This window comes from Canis aureus, chromosome 9 (assembly GCF_053574225.1).
Source record: "Canis aureus isolate CA01 chromosome 9, VMU_Caureus_v.1.0, whole genome shotgun sequence".
NCBI classification, from domain to species: Eukaryota; Metazoa; Chordata; class Mammalia; order Carnivora; family Canidae; genus Canis; species Canis aureus.
In genome coordinates this window covers 53,267,857-53,290,005 of record NC_135619.1, presented here as the reverse complement: position 1 = coordinate 53,290,005, position 22,149 = coordinate 53,267,857, and the positions used below count along the sequence as shown (strand labels likewise).

The following is a 22,149-nucleotide window of genomic DNA, read 5'->3' as shown; positions in this document are numbered from 1 at the left end:
TGAATAAATAAATAAAATTAAAAAATAAAAAATAAATAAAATCATCTTACCAGAGCACTAGGGACCCACTTTGTAGGCACCCCAGGTTGTTTTAAATCTGCTAATTTTATGGCTTACCTGTAACACAGCTAGAGATTTTTCAAATGGTGAGGCCTGGGAAGAACTCTGGGGAGAACCAGTTTGAATCCTTCGTTATTCAGCCAGAAGGAGTGATGTCTACAGGGGCTAAGTGACTTACCCAAAGCCACCCTGTTTGTGAGTTAACAGAGGGGACACGGGTCTTTAGACCCTGTCGCACCAGGCTACAACCTGCTGGGATGCCATCCACGAGGTGGATCAAATAGGCGTCCTAGGCAGACAAGTATTTCCCCTGGACAGGAATCAGTCCAAGGGGCTGGGGCCACGAGCTCAAATAACCTCGCTCACCTTAGTCTCTCAAGGTCCACTTTTTGTGGTCTGCCTCTATGTATGCCACTTCTTATGGGAAGATGGTTCTCAATTTCAGAAGGGGCCTTCTCTAGCCATCTTGACATTTCATCTAAGTGGTTGTACAGCCATACATTTTAAAGTCACTTATAAAATTGTGTAGGACAGAAACAATGCTGTTAAAAATCAGACTCTGGCAACCCTCTAGGCCTTTAAGTGAGGATAAGCTTTTATTTTTCCAGCATCTTAAAAATCTGAGGAGGAAGTGGCTTGACTGGCCTTGGGGAGCAGGGAAGAGCAGAGCATTAGGAATCAACTCTAAGAAGCAGAGTAGAGCACCTGGGTAGCTCAGTGGTTGAGCGTCTGTCTTTGGTTCAGGTCGTGATCCCAGGGCCCTGGGATTGAGTCCCCCATCTGGCTCCCCGCAGGGAGCCTGCTTCTCCCTCTGCCTATGTCTTTGCCTCTGTGTCTCTCATGAATAAAATCTTAAAAAAAAGAAAAAAACAAAAGCATGGGGTGGGGGGGAAGCCTAGAGCTGTACTTGCTAACGGCCTCCATGATAGAACTTCATTTAATGTTGCATGAATTTATCTCAGCAGACAACTGTTATTCCCAGACAACTGTGAAAGTGTCAGGTCAGAAGAAATCGTTGGATTGTATCCACCTCTCACCCCTCTCAACCTACCCAATAATAAACTTCCAAGATGCTGGGGAACACTGGACTCTTCGTTTGCCTTAAGATTGCCTGCACTTCAAGTTCACACCAGTTCAGTATCTAATCCCCACATTCTCAAGTGACCTGAGTACATCTGTTTGAAACTTAAACACACTTGAGTCTTGAACATGGATGTTGGGGTGCCAACACCCCACACAGTTGACAATCCATGTATAGGTTTGGACTCCCCAAAACCTTAATTCTAAAAGCCTACTGTCGACTGGAAGCCTCACCAGTAACATAAGCAGTCAATGAACACCTATATGTTCTATGTATGATAGACTGTATCCTTACAATTATGTAAGCGGGACGAAAGGAAAAGTTATGAAAACCATGAGGAAGTGACATGTGCGGCACTATACTGTCCTTATCAAAAGACTTCCATGGATAAGTGGATCCATTCAAACCCATGCTATTCAAGGGTCCATTGTACTTAGATTTTTTTTTTTAATTTTAAAAGATTTTATTTATTCACTAATGAGAGATAGAGGCAGAGAAACAGGCAGAGGGAGAAGCAGACTCCTGGTGGGGAGCCCAATTCAGAACTCGATCCCAGGACCTGAGGATCAGCCCCGGATGGCAGACGCTCAACCAGTGAGCCACCCAGATGCCCCCTTACTCTAGATTTCACTTAGTATTTTTAGCAGTTACAAAGCAAAAAGGCCAAATAGTTTTCATGTAAGTGACTTTTATTTTTCTCTGACATTTCACAGTCAATTTCTACAAAACTTCATACTTCCTCAAAAGAATTCACATTTGGTAAATAAATCTCTATCCTAAAGAATTCATAGCAGGAAAAACACTTCAATATATGCACAAGAGTTAACTTTTCTGTTGAAGGAATCATAGTAAAGTCAGACAATACTATAATCAATAAAAAGCCATGAGTGTAATAAATTACAAATGTTATTAAACTCCATTCCCATAACTAGTTCCATGAGCAGCTTTTTCTAGATGTGTCTCACCACTGCCAACCAGATCTGCCAAAAGTTCTCTTTAAGGGTTGGTCTAAACTAAGAATTGCTTCTCACTTTCAGAAAACAGTAGCTCTGCCACAGTATTTCATATCAGATCAAATCATGCTCGCTAAGACCATCACTACTTACAGCCTTGTGCAACCAATGGAGATCCTTCTGGTCTACTCCGAGGTTCCTCCATTTGCTGATCTGGCGTCTGGCCCCAAATGTCTGGGAGCTTCAGTGGACCTCTTCTTCCAAGAACTAGCTTCCCTTTTTGGCTTCATCTGCTTACAGCTCCACTAGGGAAAGAACACCCATGCTAACAGCCTAGAGAGACTTCCAGCACTAAGTCACACGATCAGAGAAGAGCCGGGGAGGTGCTGCTTCTCCCTGCCACTCAGCAGTGAGGATCAATGGTGGCTTTCATCATCTTTTACCATAACAGGAAGGGAAATGCAAACCTTAGTCTAGGAAGAAGAGTCCAAGAGGCTTATAGCTCCACAGAGGGTTTTTCCGATAGAATAAATTTGGTTCTCAGCAAGTATGTTCAGATTTTTGACACTCAGTAAGACTCATGACTGGCGCCCAGGCTGTTCTGAATGCACCTGTCTCTGCAGCTTTGCTGCCAAATACTTTCTGCCAAAAAGGAAGCTTCCTAGCATGGTGCACAGAGCGGAGCTGTCGTAGTACCACACAGATTCAGGGGAGGCACAGGGAGTGGGCCAAGAGAATATTCAAAGGAGCTGAGAGTCTGTTTAAAGACACATTTGCTGGGATTTTGAAACTCTTTCAGAAAGCAAATGGCAGGTAATAATTCTGCACTGATCAGGACATGGCAGAGATTTTACCAAGCTATTTCTAAATTGGTCATATCTAAATCATACATGTCTAATAACAAACTCTAGGCCATCTGAAGCCTTGAAATTTAAAAACTATGTTATAGTTCTAACTACCAGGTGAAGGTGAGCATTAGCTTCTGGCCTTGGTAAAATTTCAAGGACATTTTTCTTTGCAGAAAAGATGAAGCTGGTCATATAGAATTTCTTATTAAGGTAATTTGTATGGAGATTTTCAAGAGGATGAAATGTTTAAATGAGATTAAAAAAATCTGATATGGTACTACTCAGAAATCCCATTTACCTTTACCATGAAGCTGAAAGAATGGGAATCATCTGGGAATTCCATCACACTCTCCATTTCTAGATGAACTTCAGAGAACCAACACTACACCTCTGGCTTTGCTGCCGACATCCAACGCATGAAGGAAACACGAAGACTCTGCTCCACAAGTGCTCTGCGTCACTATGACATGTGACAAACAAAAATTTTGGATAGGAAAAGAAAATCAGTATGAAGAATGGTTTCCAATATTCTGGGGACTTCATAACCTCAGGATGGTTTTAATTCAAAATTTATCAAACTCAGTAATCGCTTCTTTCCTCTTTTACAAAAACAAAAGGGGGAAAAAAGGTGGCAGCAGAGAGTTAATTTACATTCTCAGAAACCATGAAGCTATCTTTTGAGATTTTCACACATAAAACAGGTTGCATTGTTTCAAAAAGGTGGGGGGGGGGGGGAACGACAACAGGAAGCATAAATTTCCAGAATCCTCCAGCTCCCAACCAAGAGATGCTGGCCATGTCTACTTTCTTCTAAGTCAAAAAAGCAATTCAGCAATTATAATTCCAGATGGTACTGAATCCATTCCATACTTTAAAAATCTGAAGTATTTTGACTACCAGTTTAAGTGAAATCTGGCTTGTGATTTAAGTGTTAAGAGTTCAATGGTGCTACTCTCCTCTCGACTTTCCAGTTTAGGAAGACAAAGCATCACATGATTAAGCGCTTGTACCCTTGGCCCAACCTGTGCCTGAGGCATTTTGGGTTTTGCCCAGGTGGCACGATGCCTTGTGGGATGCAAGCACACCTCGTATTTTCCTCTGTGACTAAGACGTTCAAGGGAAGATCTACAAAGGGATGCTTATGTCACTATGTCACCTACTCCCTGGCTTGACAGGTATCACTCCGTGTGCTCCTCCCTGTCACTGTACCCTTGCTCACAGTGAGTGAGTGGGATGGTGGGAGGCGACAGCCAAAAGAGCCCCACACAACCATCTCTCCTGCTTTGCCCTGTGACCCATCAAAGTGCCTGCAGGCTAAGGAAAGGGGACTTGAGAGTGCTCCGAATCTGAGGTCCTCAGAGGAATGGAGACATATGTAAACTGTGCACAGACCACATGGTTAAGATTGCAGCCAGGTACTGGCTTGTGGCTTCCTAAGTGAACTGCCCAACACTTTAAGTGTAGAAGGAAAAGCTTTGGGAAACAGGAGTAAAAACAGCCAAAGAGTTAAAAAGAACCACTCAAGTAACAGGAAACTATGCCTTCTGGGTTACATGTCTGGGTGGTCAGAGAACGCTTCTAGGTCACCGCCGGTATGACCAGACCCTGATGTTAAGGATGCCTGTAGCTTGGCCCATGCCTGAGGAGCCCTGCTCTTGGTGGCCTCTATAAACAGCTGGGTCTGCTCCTTTAGCTGGTCTAGCTCCACCTGAGTTGCCTGGTTCTGACGAATCAACTCCTTGGTTTTCAGAGTGATCTCCAGCAGACCAGATTTGTGCAGGACCACCAGGGTATTCTGAAAGCGCCTATGCTTGCTCTGCCGCTGCTCGGCGAAAAGGTCGGGGCTGCGGCAGAGGTGCTCGGCAGCCCACAGGGGTGAGCTGTAGTTGGCTGCCAGTGGAGAGAGTGGGGAGCTGCTCTCTAAGCCGTGCAGAGTGCTGTCTGATGCACAGACAGGGCTAGCGGGGGATGCAAAGGTCAGGCTGGGGGCTTTAGCCACGTGGCTGCTGGACACCGGCTGAAGAGTCTGTGGACTTCCACCTGCCACCAGTGAGGGCACACCTTGCAGAGCGGAGTCCTCGGCAAGCTTGGCGCCGGGTGGTGCCGGCGCTGGGGGGCTGGGGGACACGGCACCAGGCTTGGTTGGCTCACTGGAAGACAGGCTCGGCCCAAGTCTCTCAGTACAGACTTTCTTCTGCATCCCACTTTCTCCTCTTTCTTCTGGGCTGAGGGAAAGGCCCCTTTTGCCTGGATGGGGGGCTATTTTCGTATAAGAATTTAGAATGGGCAAGTAGTTCCTGGAGTCTGATTTCTTCTCGCCAGTGTGACACGGGCTGACAGGAGACGGCACGGGTGGATGAAGGAACAGGAGCTGTGGCTGTGCTGAGATCACTTCGAAGGAGGGCTGGACAGTCCACGACTGGAGCTGGGATGAGCTGCTGCCCTGCAAATAAAGAAGAGCAGCACACTGCCATTACCTGCCGAGGGGAGAGGCACTTGAAGCCTCTGTCAGGTGCCCATCCCTCACATATGGGGTAGCCCTTCTCAAGAACATGACTGCAGAAGTGGCTTGAAAATCTGACAGAGTCCGGTATCAGCAGTTTGGGTTTTTTTTTTTTTTTTAAAACCTTTCTCAGGAAAAGAAATTGTAGATAGGTGAAGTAATGACACAACTGAGTCAATGAAATATGGACAGTTACGATGTCCTGACCTGTTAAAATGTGCTCATCTCAAGACTATAAATGTGTCTTTACAACAAAGTCTGTCTTTATTTAGTTATATCTGTGACCTCTTTGGATTTTTTTTTTAAGATGTATTTATTTATTTATTTGACAGAGAGAGAATGCACAAGCAGAGGGAGCAGCAGGCAGAGGGAGAGGGAGAAGCAGACTCCTGGTGAGCAGGAAGCCCAATGCGGGGTTTGATCCTAAGACCCTGAGATCATGACCTGAGCTGAAGGCAGATGCTTAACTGACTGAGCCGCCCAAGTGTTCCTGAAAGGACTTTTGGTTAGAGAGTTACATATTGCTGGGGCCCCTGTTTTTGGGGTCAGTGACGCCCAGTAACCAGAAAGCCATTCAAGCTGACAGTGCTTACATGGTGCTTACTGCGGGCGGGCACTGTGTGTGAGATAGTTTATGTGGGCACTCTCATTTCATCTCCCTAACACCCATGTGGAATTATACCATTTCCTTTCATAAATAAAGATATTGAGGTTCAGAAAGTGGAAATAACTTGCATTAAGTCTCCAAGCTACTAAGTGGTGAAGCTAGGATTCGACCCTTGGTCTGAGCCTAAAACCATCCCAACCACTCGCTACACTGCTTTCATTATGTTACCCCTCAAATATACACTTTTTTCTAAAAGTATTGATTCAGATGGAAATCTAACAAAGAAGGGCATAGTTACTTATCCCTAATATTTAAAAGCCAGTCCAGTTAAAACCTAGACCCAAAAATATGCATGTAGATGACGCTAGGAAGGGAGAATCCAACAGAGGTTCTAATCTCCAGTGGGGTCATTTAAGAAAGCTATGGACTTGCTTCCCACATCTGCACACCATGCTGCATACACTTCAGCTTCTTGGACGCCTGGCTAGGAACTTTAGCCCAAATTCAACTACAGTTTATCTGTACAAAGGCTAGGATGACCCAGAGAGCTCATTCTGGAGCCCAGATGGTGTTCAAACACACCCGGGCATATGCATAAGCAAGCAGTGCCAGGCCCAGCAACCACACTTCCTTGTCAGAGATCCAAAATTAAGGGTCTTTTGAAGCAGAGATCAGCCTAGCCTACTCTGTCAGGAGTAAAACTTCAGTTTTCAGCAAAACTATCCCCTTAGTCACTTATGCCATAAGTGACAAGACTGACAAGGCAAACAGATCCAAAAACTCACTCACTGAGCTCCCAAGATGATTTCAGTGCACCGTTCTTCCCAATGCAGCTGTGTGCCCACTGCCCTCATTGATACTTAGCTTATTTGTTCTGATTATTAGGTTCGACAACGTATTATATCTGAGAGAACACAGGTCAAGAATTTCGGCTTAGATAGGATCTCAGAATCATTTCACATAAAGCCTCCACATTAAAGATGAGCAAACTGAAGTTCATAGTCGGGTAATTATGTGCAAGATCACATAGTCCAGCAGCAGAGGGAATCAGACCCTCCAAAGAAAAACACCTAAAAGCAAGCAGCAATAATCAAGACATTACACAATAGGCAGGGATTTTTTTTTTTTAAAGCATACAATTATTTTCATTTTGGAACGTGCTGGATTCTAACATGTCTGAAAACACAAAACTCCTAGACTGCTCAGCTAGGTCAGCCTCCTCCCCCCCCCCCCCCCCCCCAGCTCCCAACATAGCCTGGAGCCCAGCAGCCCTCCCAAAGGATCCTAAGGAATGCTGCTTTGCTGGAAAAGCCTCCTCACTGCTCAACCCTCAGCCCTCAGGAGCTGCCAGCCTCGCCTACAACAAAGAAGGCACATAAACAGACAACAGAAGAGAGCAAGAAGAGAGAAGGAGAGGAAGGCGGGGAGAAAAAGAAACCCCAGAAGCAAGGAGCAAACATGGGCGGGGGGAGGGGGGACCTGGACGATCTACTACGGGCTCCATCTCATGTCTTTATCTCCTCTCTTTGTTTCAATAAGGACAACTATGCTTCCAGCTGAAATGTGATCTGCCAAGTAAAAATCTTCAAGTTCTTTCCCCAAAGTCACTAGGTTGCCTTGTTGAAAATCAGTTTGTGTTCCTCTATAATAACAAGGTAAACAGTTCAGACCTTAGGGTTTCTCGTTAGGCTCTCGCCATGTTCTTCTTCTACCTAAGGTGGGAAGGTCAACAACACAAAGCCACATTTTCCAGCTTCACTAGCTGCAAGCAGCCTCATCAGTGGACCCATGCGAGAACTGATAGGCTTTAGAGCAAAGAAGGGTGAGGTTACATGTTCTTTAGGCAAGTTCACATGATTGAATTCTCTACTTCCACACAATGGGCTGAGCTTACATTTTCATTTCTATGTCTTCTTTTCTTTCATATCCAGACAATAATCATGTAATATGCATAGTTGTGTAATAAAGCCTGAAACAGGGTACTTTTCAATTCCAAAACAATGTCATATGGACTCTACTGGGATAACTGTACCTAAACCAAAGAGCTGCTTTCTCACTAATGACATGGCTTTGAGAGAACATGGAAGTTGTCTCTACTTCTCAAATTAATATATCCTGCATTTCTCAATTCAAGGGCAACTCAAGTTAAAAAGAGATTCTTTTATTTCTATCCTCAGTTCTGCCATATGTTGGAATGCAACATTAAAAGTTACGACATTCCTGCTCCTGACTAGAGAATTCTGAGGTCCCTTTGGATGAACCAGGAACACAGAAATAGAGGAGTCCTACTGTCTGGAAAATGGGAACATGGGTCATGATTATTGTAGTCCTTTTGAAAACACTGTCAGTAGCTGAAAGGAAACATCATCTCCCCAGGACAGAAGGAGGCATCAGTGTGGTTCCAGGGGTCTGCTTCTAAAATCTCTCCTTGACGGAGAGGGAGAGGCACTGTACAGGAAGCTCAGACACTTTAATGTGCAGACACATTAGGAGACAGTAGCCCTCCTCACCTGTTTGACCAGCACATTCTTCATTACAACCATCGGGGACAGTGCCGGGAAGGCCGTGCCTGCAGTCTTGGAGTTTTGCCTTGGCCTGTCTTCTCGGCTCCAGCCTAAGGCGCTCAGCATGTCCTCGGATTCCATCTGCTCTGCTGAGCTCAGACACTCTGAGCTCCCATCTGGTGGGCAGAAGAATGGTCAGTTCGCATAGGATCTAGGCTAGGGGCTCCTAAGCAGATCTTCTAAGGAGTTAACAGACTTCTCGGGATGGAATGGAATGGAACATTTGTGATAGGTGGTTTTTGTGAATTTTTCTGAATGGGTCTTTAGCTTTCATTGTATTCTCAACCAAATACACAATAACCCCTCCTACCCCAAAAAATTATGAAGCACTGCCCTAGGACAGCAGACTTCCTTTCTATCTCTATTACAGACAAAAACTTGCATCAGTTAGGTTTTTGTAAAAGTCATCATCACCAGTCTACAGAAGAAACAGATTGAAGGCTTCAAAGTTAGATCATTACTTTCAAGAATCTGTCGCTGAAAGGGGAGGGGACTGTGTGTGTGCCGTGGGGCAGGATGAAGACCTGTAGAAGGGCTGGGCACCACAAGATAGCATAATAAAAACAAAACAAAACCAACCTGTAAACCTCAAAACATGCATCCATGATGAAATTTAAAGAGCTCCATCCTAAATTTGTTAATTGTACAATTCTGGGTAAGATCATCAAAGCTGAAATTTAAAATGTAGGGAACCCTGGGTGGCGCAGCGGTTTAGCGCCTGCCTTTGGCCCAGGGCGCGATCCTGGAGACCCGGGATCGAGTCCCACGTCGGGCTCCCGGTACATGGAGCCTGCTTCTTCCTCTGCCTATGTCTCTGCCTCTCTCTCTCTCTCTCTCTCTGTGACTATCATAAATAAATAAAAATTAAAAAAAAATAAAAAATAAAAATAAAATAAAATAAAATGTGTCTCTATTACCCCCACCTCCACCCAATACCTCCAACAAAGGAGGTGCTGATATCCTAAATGCATGCTGAGCGTGCCTCCTGGGGATCCTGCCCCATGAGAGATAGAAAGATAATCTCTGAGGTGAAGAAAATGAGATTTCCCGATGTGAAATCCATACAAAAAGGACTTAATTAGCTACCTGCCAGAGTAAACCAAGAGACTGCTCTAACCCTGCTAGAGAGGAGTCTGGGAATACACTAAATACTCATCAAGAAGCTCAGAGTAATTTGGCTTAGGCAGGATAGAAATGTGACCATAATTTAAATGAGTCTGTCAATACTTGCATTTAATCAGAATCTCTGGTGATGCTTTTCAGAATTTATAGATGTTGGGGGTCCTCCCTTCAGTTTACTGAACCGATTGTCTGGTGCCCAGGCAGGTGGATTTTCACAAAGCACAAGTATTCCAAATGTGCACCTCTGGTGAACAGAGCTAGAAACAAAGGACCTCAGAAGCAAAATGCATACCTAGTGCATGGATCTTGATTTCTAAATGCCATTCTGCCCAAAAAGAAAAACAGGGATCCTTGGAGAAACAGCTAGTCCAATGCAAGTCTTTGCTAGTGAAAAGTACATGATGAGCCTGAACTCTTATTGCCCCAGAAAGCAAGGAAGTGCTCAAACACAAATGGGGTCAAGTAGAAAAGTCACAGGAACTATCTAGAAGGAGCTCCCACTGGCCAAGTTTGGGACAGTCTGACTATCAAAAGAATTAATGATATAGCACTGACAAAGTGAATTACAAAAGAATTCCACAATTCCATAGTGGTACTCAATAAAGGAGAAGGAAAAAGGAGAAAGATGTAACATCAAGAGTGTAGTATTCTGGCAAAACGAAAATGCTTATCCTGATCTAATAATGGGGAAACTACCAGAAAAATTCAAAGAGTGAGACATTCTACAAAACAACATGCCTAATTCATTCAAAAATGTCACTGTCATTAAAACAGAAAACAGAAGGAAGAAGGGAAGGAAGAAAAGGCAAGGAAAGATGAGGGCATTGTTCTAGACCAAATCAGACTGAAAAAGACAACTGAATGAAACACACAATCCTCAGCTGGATCCTGGATCCAAACAAACTGACAAAAAAACAAACAGCTAATAAAAGACATTACTGAGACAGTGGGGAAAATCTGAATACGGACTGTGGCTAATTAATAACTATATTGATGTGAAAATTCTTGGTGACACTGATGTAATCATACAGAAAACATCATTCTTTTAGGAGATTCGTACTGACGTATATATGTTTATATATATATAAGAAATAGAAGAAACAGGTGAAATAGAAATAGAAACCTCAGAAACAGGTGTGTATGTGTATTGAGAGAGAAAGCAATATGGCAAAATGGTATCACTCAGTGAATCTGAAAGACACCCATGATATTCATTCCCTTTTGTATAGATTTGAAATTTTTCAAAATATAAAGTTGGGAAAATAATTCAAATGGGAAAAACCACCTTGGTTTTACAAATCCCATCACACTCCAAGGTAACAGGCACTGATGAACTCACTCGCTGGCACCTGGCCCAGGAGTGGCCAGAGGCATTCACTGGGGCCACTTTCTGGGGCATAATGATTATTTTTAATCCCACTTTATGTTTGAACAACACAATGCTTCTTAAAGAACTTCTACATAGAGAATAAGGCAACTATCAGAAAAACTATCCAGACTTTGGGACATACTACAAAACAAGTGGCCTGGCAAGGCTGAGGTTGTTGGAAGGAATACTGAAATGTCGACAGACTGGAAATAATCGGTTACAGATAATGTTTAGTTTCTTCTTTGCATGTTCCTAAATTCCTAAGCTTCTACAATGAGCATACAATTACCTTCATGATATGAAAAACATGAAAAACATGATAATAAGAGAAAAAAGGAGAGACATTAGGCCTACAATGGTTCCCAAACCAGTCTGATCACAGAAATCTCCAGAGACACTTGTAAAAAGCGAAACCTGCCTTTCAAGCCCTCCCCCAGACCTTTGCCATCACAACCTCTCAGAGAGGAGTCTGGTGATCACTATTTTTTTTTTTTCATTCTCCCTCAGAGAATGAACCCTGCCCACACCTTGATCTCAGACTTATAGCCTCCAGAACTGTGAGTTGATAAATTTGCTGTTTGAGCCACCCAGTTTGTGATACTGTTATGGCAGTCCTAACAAACTCATACACCACCCTAACCAATAAAAGTCTGGCTAGAATAACCATGGCAATATTCTTACCACTCAGATAACAGGAACTACATGCGTATCCATGTGCCTACCCAAACTTCTGCCATAATCTTGGCCCAGTCCCTGATGAGTTTGTGCCAAAGGTCAGTATATACGGAATGTCAAAGCAAGGGAATCTTGTGGTTGCCCTATAGAACACCAAAAGGTGTGACAGTCATACCAAATGTAGGTTTATTTTAGTCCTCACACAGAATATTTTCACTCCAGTGCAGCAACTGTGAGCATCTCAGCCAAAGTGTATTCGCCATCATTGAGTACTTCCGATCAATTATTGAGTGAATAACTGAATAAATGAGGTGGATTTGGCTGACATTAACCTAAACAATTTCATCAGAACTTTCCACTAAGAACTGGGTTATCGTGTCCCAGTTCCAGAAAGGTAGGGGCCTCTGGAATCACACATCCCTGGGTTCAAATCCCAGCTCTATTGGCCAGTTGCATGAACTTGGAAATCATTTAATCTTTCTTTTTTAAAAACATTTTTTAAAGTTATTTATTTATTTATTTATTTATTTATTTATTTATTTATGAGAGAGAGAGAGAGAGAGTGCGTGTGAGTGAGGAGGGAAAAGAGCAGAGGAAGGGGGACAAGCAGACCCTGAGGCAGGGCTTGACTCCAGGCTCCATCCCATGACCCTGAGATCATGACCTGAGCCGAAATCAAGAGCTGGATGCTTACCCAACTGAGCCACCCAGGCGCTCCAGAAATTATGTAATCATTCTGTGCCTCAATTTCCTCATCTCTAAAATGGGGAACATAATAGTACTTTCTTACAGGATAGTTGTTATGATTAATTTTATGTGAACTATGTAGCTTGAAGTGCTGCAGTTGGTTCTTACCAGCTCACAAGGACTGATAGTGTACACATCTTTTCTAATTCCCCAAATCTTCCCATCCCCATATTTGGTCACATTGTAGCCTGAAATTAATTGGTCCTGGTGAAAGTATATGCACCATGGAAACTGGCAAACATTATCTACCAGGAGCTGGCTTCCCAGCCAGCCATTGGTTATGCAGAATTTATATGGTAAATTCTATACAAATGTCCACATCATTATTATTACTCAGTGGGTCCTCCAACTCCCTTGTGAGTTTGCGAAGGCATTCTGCTAATTAAATGATAACACTGATGATATTCCTTTGACAATTGATGACCTCAGGGGAATCAGTACATACCTGGGTGGTGGTGATCGTTATTTTTAACAAGAACCTCAGATGAGCCTTATGATGAGTCAAGCTTGGGAAACAATGCTGAGAGAGAAGAAAAACCCAAAGGGCTAATAAATTGGCCCTCCTTCCCTGGACTGTCCTTATTCTAATCCTTCGATTTGCTGGTGCTCTGTTTCTCTCTGAGCAACAATCTATTTATAATTTGGCTTCCCATGCAGGATGCCTACAGGGAGAACACACACCAATCTAGGGATAAGAGAACTCTAATTTTCCTAACAGCTGCATTTCTCACTATAAATTAATAAATCAACAAGATGGATTGATTAGTCTCTGTGAAGCTGGATAACATAAATCTTCCTCTAGGAGGGGGCTCCACTCTCAGGATGCTGACCCAGCCAGAATTCCCTGCCATCATCTCTCTGTATCCTCTCAGCCAAAGACATTGACACTAGAGCCATCTCTAAGCCATTACCCTCAAACCTGGAAATAAAAGTGCCCAGCACAGTGAAAATTGAAAGATTCACTGTGTAGGCAGCTAGCCCTTTCAGATAAGGTCTAAAACAAACTAGCAAGGGAAACTGAAAACTGTTCTACTTTCTTGTCTCTAATAGATTTTCAAGTTTGGAACCGCACTAGTGGTCCCACAGTCCAAATACAAAATGCACAGATATGCAGGGATGCGTTGTGGAGGGAACTGTTTTTAAACATTAAAATTACTTTTTTTTTTTTTTTTTTAGCAAAAAACAGTTATCTTAAATCATATGCTACTTTGTTTCATTTGCTACAGGGTGACAGTATGCAGTAGTACTTTTTTTTTCCAGCCATGTAGCTATTCCTATGAAAAAGGAGCTAAGACAATAGGATTACCAGTACTTAAAGATTTTTTTTCCAGTAACAACTTGCAACAGTTGGAAACAGAAGATTGAAAGTTGAGAGAGTCTGAGTTGAAAAGAGATGTCAGATCAATTCCTTCAGAACCAACCCCAGGTGACTGATGGGAAGCCCACCGTATGGCACCAGAATTACCATTTTAAGAGATCAGATATTTATCCTGTACATGAGAGCTTCCCACGTTTATCACACAAATGAATTTTAGGGAGGACGTTTTTCAGGCAAATCATTCATTGCAACATGGAAGGAATAAGGTGTTTTTAACCTGAAAATCCGGAGTCCTTGTCTGATTCGGCGGCTGCCATGCCGAGCTGACGAGCCACCTTCTTCATCTCTGTGCCTTTGCCCAGTTTGGCTGAGAGTCTTCGGGGGCTCTCTCTGGATGGGTTTTTCCTCTCCATCTTTTACGGGGCTGGAAGTGGATGCATCAGGCCTCCTTTCCTCTGGATTGCCCTGGGAACAACAACAATTACGTAAGAAGACAGTGCCTGGAGAGCTGACACAGGTGATCCAGGCGGTGAAGAGGGTGAAGGCAGAGAACACTGGCCTCGCCCACTTCCTCGTATTTTCTCAGAGGCCTCGGCTTACACGAGCTTCCACTTTGCTACACAGCAGAATGGTTTCTACCCAAAAGGAGGTTCACTGTCCTCTCCTGCCCTCAAATTCCATTACAAATTCAGGGCATACAAACCACACTCAGTGGAAGCTTTGTAAAGTGCTAACAAAGGCACACTTGATTAGGCTTTTTGGAAGGGGTAACTCACCCCATGCCCCAAGGGAGGGAGGAGTGGTGATGCCCATCTCCGACGAGGCTTGCCTTCCCAGTATGCACTGGCAGACTCTGGACTTAGTGCCAACTCCCACAGTATAGTTGCTCAAATTAACCTTTCACTTCTTTAGATGAAGTACTGAACAAAGTAAACACAACTCATATATGCATGTTCCATTTTGGCTTAAAAAGAACTTTCCTGCATAAATAAGATCGTGTATAATAGTGCTTTGATTCTATACAAGTCCACACACAATATTACTCTGTTAATGTCCTCCTCGGTTGCTATTCCATTTTACAGAGGAGGAAGTTGAGGCTCATATAAGTGACAGCCATTTAGAAATATTTATCAAGGGGCACCTGGGTGACCCAGTCAATTAAGCGTCTGTCCTCGGCTCAGGTCATGATTCTGGCTGGAGTCCCGGGATCAAGCCCTACATTGAGCCTCCCATCAGGCTCCCTGCTCAGCAGGGAGTTTGCTTCTCCCTCTCTCTCTGCCCCTTCTCCTCCTTCCCCACTCTTGTGTGCTCTCTCTTACTCCTCTCTCAAATAAATACTCTTAAAAAAAAAGAGAAATATTTATCAACTGCCCACTCTGAAACAGGCATTGTGCTATTGTGCTGTGCCAATACAAAATGCACAGAAGAGACATGGTCACTACCTTGCTGGAGCTTTGATCTAGAGAACCAGAAAGACATTAATCCAGTAATCACACAATTACTTAATCACTATTTTTGATAATAGCTATGAAGGGAAGGGGCTAACAGTCGGAGATGGTGAGGGAGGGCTGAGCAAGGGAAGGCTTTCCTGAGGAAATGCCATGTAGCTGGATCGGAAGTTAGCCTGGGGGGGATGGGTGGGACGTGGCCACATAAAGGCCCTAAAGGAACAAGAGTTTGAAACATTCAAAGAGTTGGGAGACCAGGGAGTCCAGAGCACAGTGCAGGGGGGGAGGGGGGTAGAAGGCCATGCACTTGTGCCTAGAGAGATTGATGGGGGCCAAACAGGCAGTGCCTCATAACCCATGATCGGTCAGCATTTTATTTTATTTTTAAAGATTTTATTTATTCATGAGAGACACAGAGAGAAAGGCAGAGACACAGGCAGAAGGAGAAGCAGGCTCCATGCAGAGAGCCCGATGTGGGATTCGATCCTGGGTCTCCAGGATCACACCCTGGGCCGAAGGCGGCACTAACCCTCTTAGCCACCGGGGTTGCCCTCGATCAGCATTTTAAAAGCATTTTGGATGCTGGACTGAGAGTAAAGTGAAGGGAGGTAAGAGAGGCACTGAGATCACTCAGATACTACCACAATAGCCAGGGTGAATTAAAGTTGTAGCAGTGGAGATGGAGAGAAGCAAACAGACTGGAGATCTATTCAGAAAGAAGACTTGATGGGAATTGGTCATTGCATGTTGGGAGGTAGATGGTGGTACCATTTCCTAAGCTAGGCAGCCCAAGAATTGCACAGAGGGACTGGGTGGGGTGGCTAGGCTGGTCCAGTCTTGGCCATGTAGAGAGAAGTGGCCGTGGGTCATCTGAGTGGAGACGCTAGGGAGACTGTCACATGTACAAGTGGGGAGCCCAGAGAAGTTAAAGAAGCCTAGACTTGCCCCAGTGACACACCTTGTCCATAGCAGATCCAGAATTTGGCTAGCAGTGAAAAGAATGAGACAAATGAACCCTTCAAAGGGCTGGCAGAGGCTGAGAACATTCTACATATTTTAACAAGGACATCTGAATCCTGTGGAATGGCAGTGGTTAGGATGGCATAAGACCACAAAGGCCATTGCAGGGATAAAGAGGACAGGAAAAATGGCAAGAGCAATGAAAACTGGGTAGAATTCATATGTTGAAATCCTAACCCCTAGAGAGGATGGCATTAGGAGGTGGGGCCTTTGGGAGGTGCTTGAATCATGATGGTGGAGCCCTTGTGAATTCGATTAGTGCACTATAAACCAGACTCCAGAGAGATCCCTTGCCTCTTCCACCACAGGACTGTGAACATTCTGGGACCCAGAAGACGACTGTGCTCATCCCCTGATCTTGGACTTCCAGCCTCCAGAACTGTGAGAAATACATTTTTGTTGTTTATAAGCTACGCAGTCTGTGCTGTTTTGTTACAGCACCATGAATGCACAAAGATATTAGGTATAAACAATGCTTGGTGTTTTAATTCACAGTCCACTTGCGGCTCCATCCATTCATCTTTCTGAGTGGAGCGAAACACGAGCTCCCTGCCAAAGGGCACTGTATCTGGAATACCCTGAAATGCCACGTCTGAACATTTCCCTAGCAGAGGATCTAGTGAAGAACATCAACTACTCCAGAAGCAGAGGAGCAATTTAAGATAAAATTAAAGACAAGGATGTTTACGAGCAATCATTTTGCTCCTACTTTTCATACAGTAGAAGTGGACTAAAGGGAAATCTTCTTTTCTTTTTTTTTTTTTTAAGATTTTATTTATTCATGAAAGACACAGAGAGAGGCAGAGACACAGGCAGAGGGAGAAGCAGGCTCCATGCAGGGAGCCTGATGTGGGACTCAATCCCAGGACCCCGGAATCATGATCTGAGATCACGCCCTGAGACGAAGGCAAACGCTCAACTGCTGGACCACCCAGGTGTCCCTAAAGGGAACTCATCTGAATGAGACTGAATTTTAAACACAACTCCAGGGGCACCAGGGTGGCTCAGTCAGTTAAGCATCTGCCTTCATCTCAGTTCACAACCTCAGGGTCCTCGGATTGAGCCCTACCTCGGGCTCCCTGCTGAGTGGGGAGCCTGCTTCTCCCTCTCCCTCTGCTTGCTCTGCTTGCTCTCCTGCTTGTGTGTTCGCTCTGTCAAATAAATAAAATCTTAAAAAAAAAACAAAACACAACTCCAAGTAAAAACTATTTGGACCATAACTTATTCAAGGGGACTGGCTTCCCCGCTTCAGTCAGTCAAACCACTCTTACACAGGTCACAAGTTAAGTACCATGTGCACAAGATACACAATGGCACTGTGCAATCTTGCATAGCACAATAGAAAAGTGATATCTCTAGTGGGTAGCTATGATGTTTGACAGCATGAATAATCCAGTTGAAAAGGCAGACCTGGGAGGCCCAGTGGTTGAGCATCTGCCTTTGGCTCAGGTCATGATCTTGGGTCCTGGGATTGAGTCCCGTACTGGGCTCCCCGCGGGGAGCCTGCTTCTCCCTCTGCCTGTGTCTGTGCCTCTCTCTGTGTCTTTCGTGAATAAATAAAATCTTAAAAAAAAAAAAAAAAGTAGACCAAAATGTAGAACTGCATCTCTAATTTAATCAGGATCCTTTTGTATGGAACCCAACAAATGTGCATAGTTTCATTTTTCTGAAGTAATACCATGGAAAGTAAACCCGAAGCTTCTTCAAAATGGAAGGAGATGTAGCTTGTGGATGGGCAATGAGACTTATTCAAGTCTGACCCTGCTGTTGATTTTGATCAGGAAGGGTAGCTCATGTTAGTTGCAACTAATTGAGCACTTGGCAGAGTTCCACATTACCTTACTAGAGATGAATTATTTTACAGGTATTTTCGATAAAGCACCCCAGTTTGGTCTATAATCCTTTTGAAAAGACAACGAAAAAGGTCTTGCTACTGTTACTGTTACTGTTAGTGTGGTCAACGGAACTACAGAAGATATGTAGGAATTTTCTGGCTCATTGAGAATGTGCAGGACAATACTAATTGTGGAATCAAAACACAAACATTGGCCAATAGGTTAAAAGGAGAACAGATGCAAAAATGTTAAGCCCCAGAAAATTGGTGGCAGCTGGAAATAAAGAATGCATAATCCACTTTAGAACAGCACACAGGGGAGGCTGGGTGGTTCAGTCGTTTAAAAATCTGCCTTTGGCTCAGGTCATGATCCAGGGGTCTTGGGATCGAGTCCCACGTTGGGCTCCCTGCTCAGCAGGGAATCTGCTTCTTCCTCTCCATCTGCTCACGCTCTCGCTCTCTCTCTCAAATAAATAAAATCTTAAAAAAAAAAAAAAAAAAGGCAAACTACTTTGGATGTGAAAGTGACTAAAAACATGGAAGCCTCTGTCCTAAGTAGAGTTCTTTTTAAGCCTTGGGAAGGTTTCCATGGGATGGGTAATGAAGGGCTACATCATCCCACCTTGACCTGTCCTCTCTGAGAGGAGAGGCACTGCCTTCCTGGGTGTGGCATTGGGGACGTCAATGAGCCAGTGAACAACAGATCCACTCATGCACAGCGCCACGTGAGGCCCATGACATGAGACAAGCACGCAGTGGGGGAACTTACTACCACCGCTCTCAAATCCAAGGCCCGTGCAACCAGCAGTCTGAAAACCTTAAGATTTTTTTTCCTCTTCAATATTATTTTACATTGAACTTAGATGCTCATAAGCTGACTAGCAGTTGGGAATGGGTTACTGAGCTCTCACCCACCATGCCATCTCCTGCTTCCTGGCACAGACTGGAAACCACTAACGCACCCTGCTTTACAAACATCTGAGGTCCTCACATGTCTGACTTTCCATTGAAAGGACTCCAGCTTAAGTACCCTTAGACTGTCAGAATCGACCCTAAAGGGGCCTCTTCTAAATGCAACCGTAACACATTGTCCAAAATGTTCCCAGAGGGAATAGTACACATGAAACTCATAATAGAAAGTGAATTGAGGGTGACCTGGGTGGCTCAGCGGTTTAGCACCACCTTCGGTCCAGGGCCTGACCCTGGAGACCCAGGATCGAGTCCCACGTCGGGCTCCCTGCATGGAGCCTGCTTCTCCCTCTGCCTGTGTCTCTCACGAATAAATAAATAAAATCTTAAAAAAAAAAAAAAAAAGTGAATCGATAAATACAGAAGTTTATATAAATAAGTATAACATAAAATTCTAACAAGTGCTCCATAGCACTTGGATCTTCTAATTTTACACTCCTTACATTAGGGTCTAGTTATTTGTCTCCTCAACCTCAAGAGTTCTCTTTTTTTTTTTTTTTTCCATCTTTGCAACCTCAACCCTGCACAATTAATATGTGAGGTCCTCAACAGAATAATACATTCCAACAAATCTTCTGTCCTGCTGAGTCTCGCTGACAGCAGAGCAGCTTAGCTGTCACCGAAATACCTGAACAGCTTGAAGGTCAAGACTGCATTTCCAAACACCATGATCACCTCAAGATCTAACTTCCAGGTCTGGTCTCCTGTGAGAAACAGGTATCTCATCTACCCCTTATTCTAAGGTGAAACCTCAGGGGTAAATCCACCAACTGAATTAAAGGTTGTCTAATCCACAATCTTTATGGAGATTTAGGCTTCTGATAAAAGGGAGACCCAAGGTTTACAAGGAAAGGATCTGAAATGCTGCTCTCAGATCTTTCCTTTTATAGACACTTGGCAACTTTCCCAAGAGCTCAAGTTCCCTTTAAAATGCATCACGTGGATAACATGCGTGCATGGACAGAGGTGTGAGGTGAAAGCCCAAGCAGAGGCTTAATTACAAAAAAAGCACAAGGCCATAAAAATTAAGACCTTACCACCCAGAAAATCATGAGTAATCCCAGCTAGAATTATAAATACATTACTGGCTTTTCCCTGAAGTTATTTTCTCCTGGTGTCCATGTGGGAGATACCACTCGGGGGAAATGTCTGTGTGTGTTAACAGAGGGAGGACCCCGTCCCCCAACCTAAATCTCAAATATTCACCCTCCCCTTTCACATCCACTTCCATTCTCCAACTTGGCTGCAAATTTATGTCAAAGATCCCAAACCCCGATTCCACACGATGTCCTGTTTGGAGGACCAGATATGGCTCCCTCCATTCTCCTCTTTCAAAGAGGAGATAAGATCAGAGAAATTCTCCAAATCCCCAGCTTCCCAGAAGGGTTCACAGTAACAGTGCCCACCTCCCCATTCGCACCAGCCCACGCTGCATCTGTGCCAGACAGTAGGAGCACCCTCCAGGCATCCACCAGCCTGCCAGCTCAGCAGGGCAGAACTGGGCAGACCCTAGGACTGTGCTGTGACTGGCATACCACCAGACTCCCGGGGCAAACGCCCAGGCAATGTGCACTGCCAGGACTTGGGCAATAACAGGGAGCCCGGCTGCGGCCTGTGCCCTGAGCCCGGCTCAGAACTACCCGAACCTCCCCCCACTAAGCACTAACTCCTCACTTGGCGCTGCGCACCTTCTCCCCCCACCTCCCCACGCGCTGGCACCATACCTGGCAAGCTGGCCACCCGGGAGACATAGCCAGCCAAGTGGGTGACAGCAGGTCTCTGCAAAAGGCAGCACCCCTGCGTCCCGGGCCGAGGAAGGGGCCCTACGTGCACCCCCACCCTGGAGGCGCGGGGCCCTCCCCGCGCTGCCAGCCCCGCGCCCGCTCACCTGCCCGTTCCCCGCGCCTCTGCTCGGAGCCCCTGGAGGCCTGCGGGCTCGCCGCCGCCCGCGCCCAGCAGACCCAGCCCAGGGCCCCGCCGCCCCGGCCGCGTACCCCACTCGCTCGGCACGCTCGGCCCCCGGGCCCCGCCGCCTCCTCGCCCACGCAGCCGCGCCCCTCGCAGCCACCGCAGCCAACTAAAAGGGGGACAGACGCACCGCCCCCTGCTCCCACCTTTCGGCCCTCCGTCCCCCCAGAGTCTGGCCCTCTCTTTTGCCCACGCCGCTTCCCTCCTCTCCGCTACTCCTGCGCCTTGGCCCACGCTCCCGGCGCGGACCCTCTACCCCGGGGCCCAGCCCTCCCACTCTCACCTAGGGCCGAGGTCGCCTCTCCACGACCGGCCCCGCGGGTCAGGCGGCGCATGCGCGAGCCCGGCCCCGCGGCTCCATGACAACCCCGCCGGCGCCGGGTCTCGAGCTTCTCCCCACCCCCACCCCCACCCGCGCGCCTCCCGCCCATTTCTCCTCCCTCCGCCTCCGCGGCGGCGCTCTCCGGCCACGTGACTCGGCTCGGAGGACCCGGCACCATGGAGACCGCCGACGGTTCTCCTAGAAGGGCCCCGCCCCCCACCGGAAGGCGAGGCGGGACGCCTCTCAGGGAGGCGCGGGCGTCCCTAAGAGGCCTACACTCTCTCCGCGGAAGGCGGGCGTCTCTATGGTTGGTTCCGCGGGTTCGCCGCCATTTTGTACAGGGTTAGGGTCCGGGTTAGGGTTAGAGACCCCTCCCCACCCCGCCCCCTCCCCCAGCGCAGAGCCGGGCGGGCACGGCTCCGAGGCGGGGTTTGGAGGAGCCACGGGGGGCCGGGCGTGGAGCGGACCCGAGCGGACGGGGGTGGCCGAGGGAGTGGCTCCCGGTCTGTACGCAGGGACCCCCGCGGGCCGGCGGTGCGGACGGGCCTGCCGGCGGGCACGTGGGGCAGGCGGGCGTTCCCAGCCACCTGGAGACGGTGGTGCACGAGGCAGGGGCGCGGTCGGTGCTTCTGTCGGTGGCTCCGCGTCGTTGGACGCACGCTTGCTTGCTTTGCCCCCTGCGACCGCGCGAGCTGGCGGGCTGTAAGTGGGTACGGGTCACAGCGAGCACGCGTGTACAGA

At 46.1% G+C, this 22,149-nt stretch overlaps 2 protein-coding genes across 9 annotated transcripts in view; both read right to left on the bottom strand.

Moving 5' to 3' along the window:
- The window catches only part of TMEM63C (transmembrane protein 63C), a 131,011-nt gene extending 127,642 nt beyond the window's left edge, over nucleotides 1-3,369 (bottom strand). For all 6 annotated transcript variants that reach the window (XM_077910126.1, XM_077910125.1, XM_077910130.1 and 3 more), the window contains exon 1: nucleotides 3,241-3,369. The gene's annotated coding sequence lies outside the window, so the exon portion shown is untranslated. The remainder of the gene's footprint in view (nucleotides 1-3,240) is intronic.
- CIPC (CLOCK interacting pacemaker) lies at nucleotides 1,810-21,499 on the bottom strand. 3 transcript variants are annotated; one of them, XM_077910135.1, is made up of 4 exons: nucleotides 21,370-21,499; nucleotides 14,125-14,312; nucleotides 8,563-8,732; nucleotides 1,810-5,385 (listed from the first exon to the last, which is right to left on the bottom strand). In XM_077910135.1, exons 2-4 carry the CDS (start codon nucleotides 14,258-14,260, stop codon nucleotides 4,492-4,494), a joined length of 1,200 nt encoding a protein of 399 aa, XP_077766261.1. In that variant the 5' UTR covers nucleotides 14,261-14,312; nucleotides 21,370-21,499; the 3' UTR covers nucleotides 1,810-4,491. The 3 variants fall into 3 exon arrangements, with proteins under 3 accessions (XP_077766261.1, XP_077766262.1, XP_077766263.1); XM_077910136.1 differs by lacking the exon at nucleotides 21,370-21,499 and adding an exon at nucleotides 21,233-21,365; XM_077910137.1 differs by lacking the exon at nucleotides 21,370-21,499 and adding an exon at nucleotides 21,007-21,106.
- Between the last annotated feature and the right edge of the window lie 650 nt (nucleotides 21,500-22,149).

Coding starts and splice junctions, on each gene's coding strand:
- CIPC (XM_077910135.1), bottom strand. CDS start 14,260: ATGGAGAGGAAAAACCCATCCAGAGAGAGCCCCCGAAGACTCTCAGCC. Junction 8,733..14,124: donor CAAGGACTCCGGATTTTCAG/GTTAAAAACACC, acceptor TCTGCCCACCAG/ATGGGAGCTCAGAGTGTCTG. Junction 5,386..8,562: donor AGAATGTGCTGGTCAAACAG/GTGAGGAGGGCT, acceptor CTTTATTTGCAG/GGCAGCAGCTCATCCCAGCT.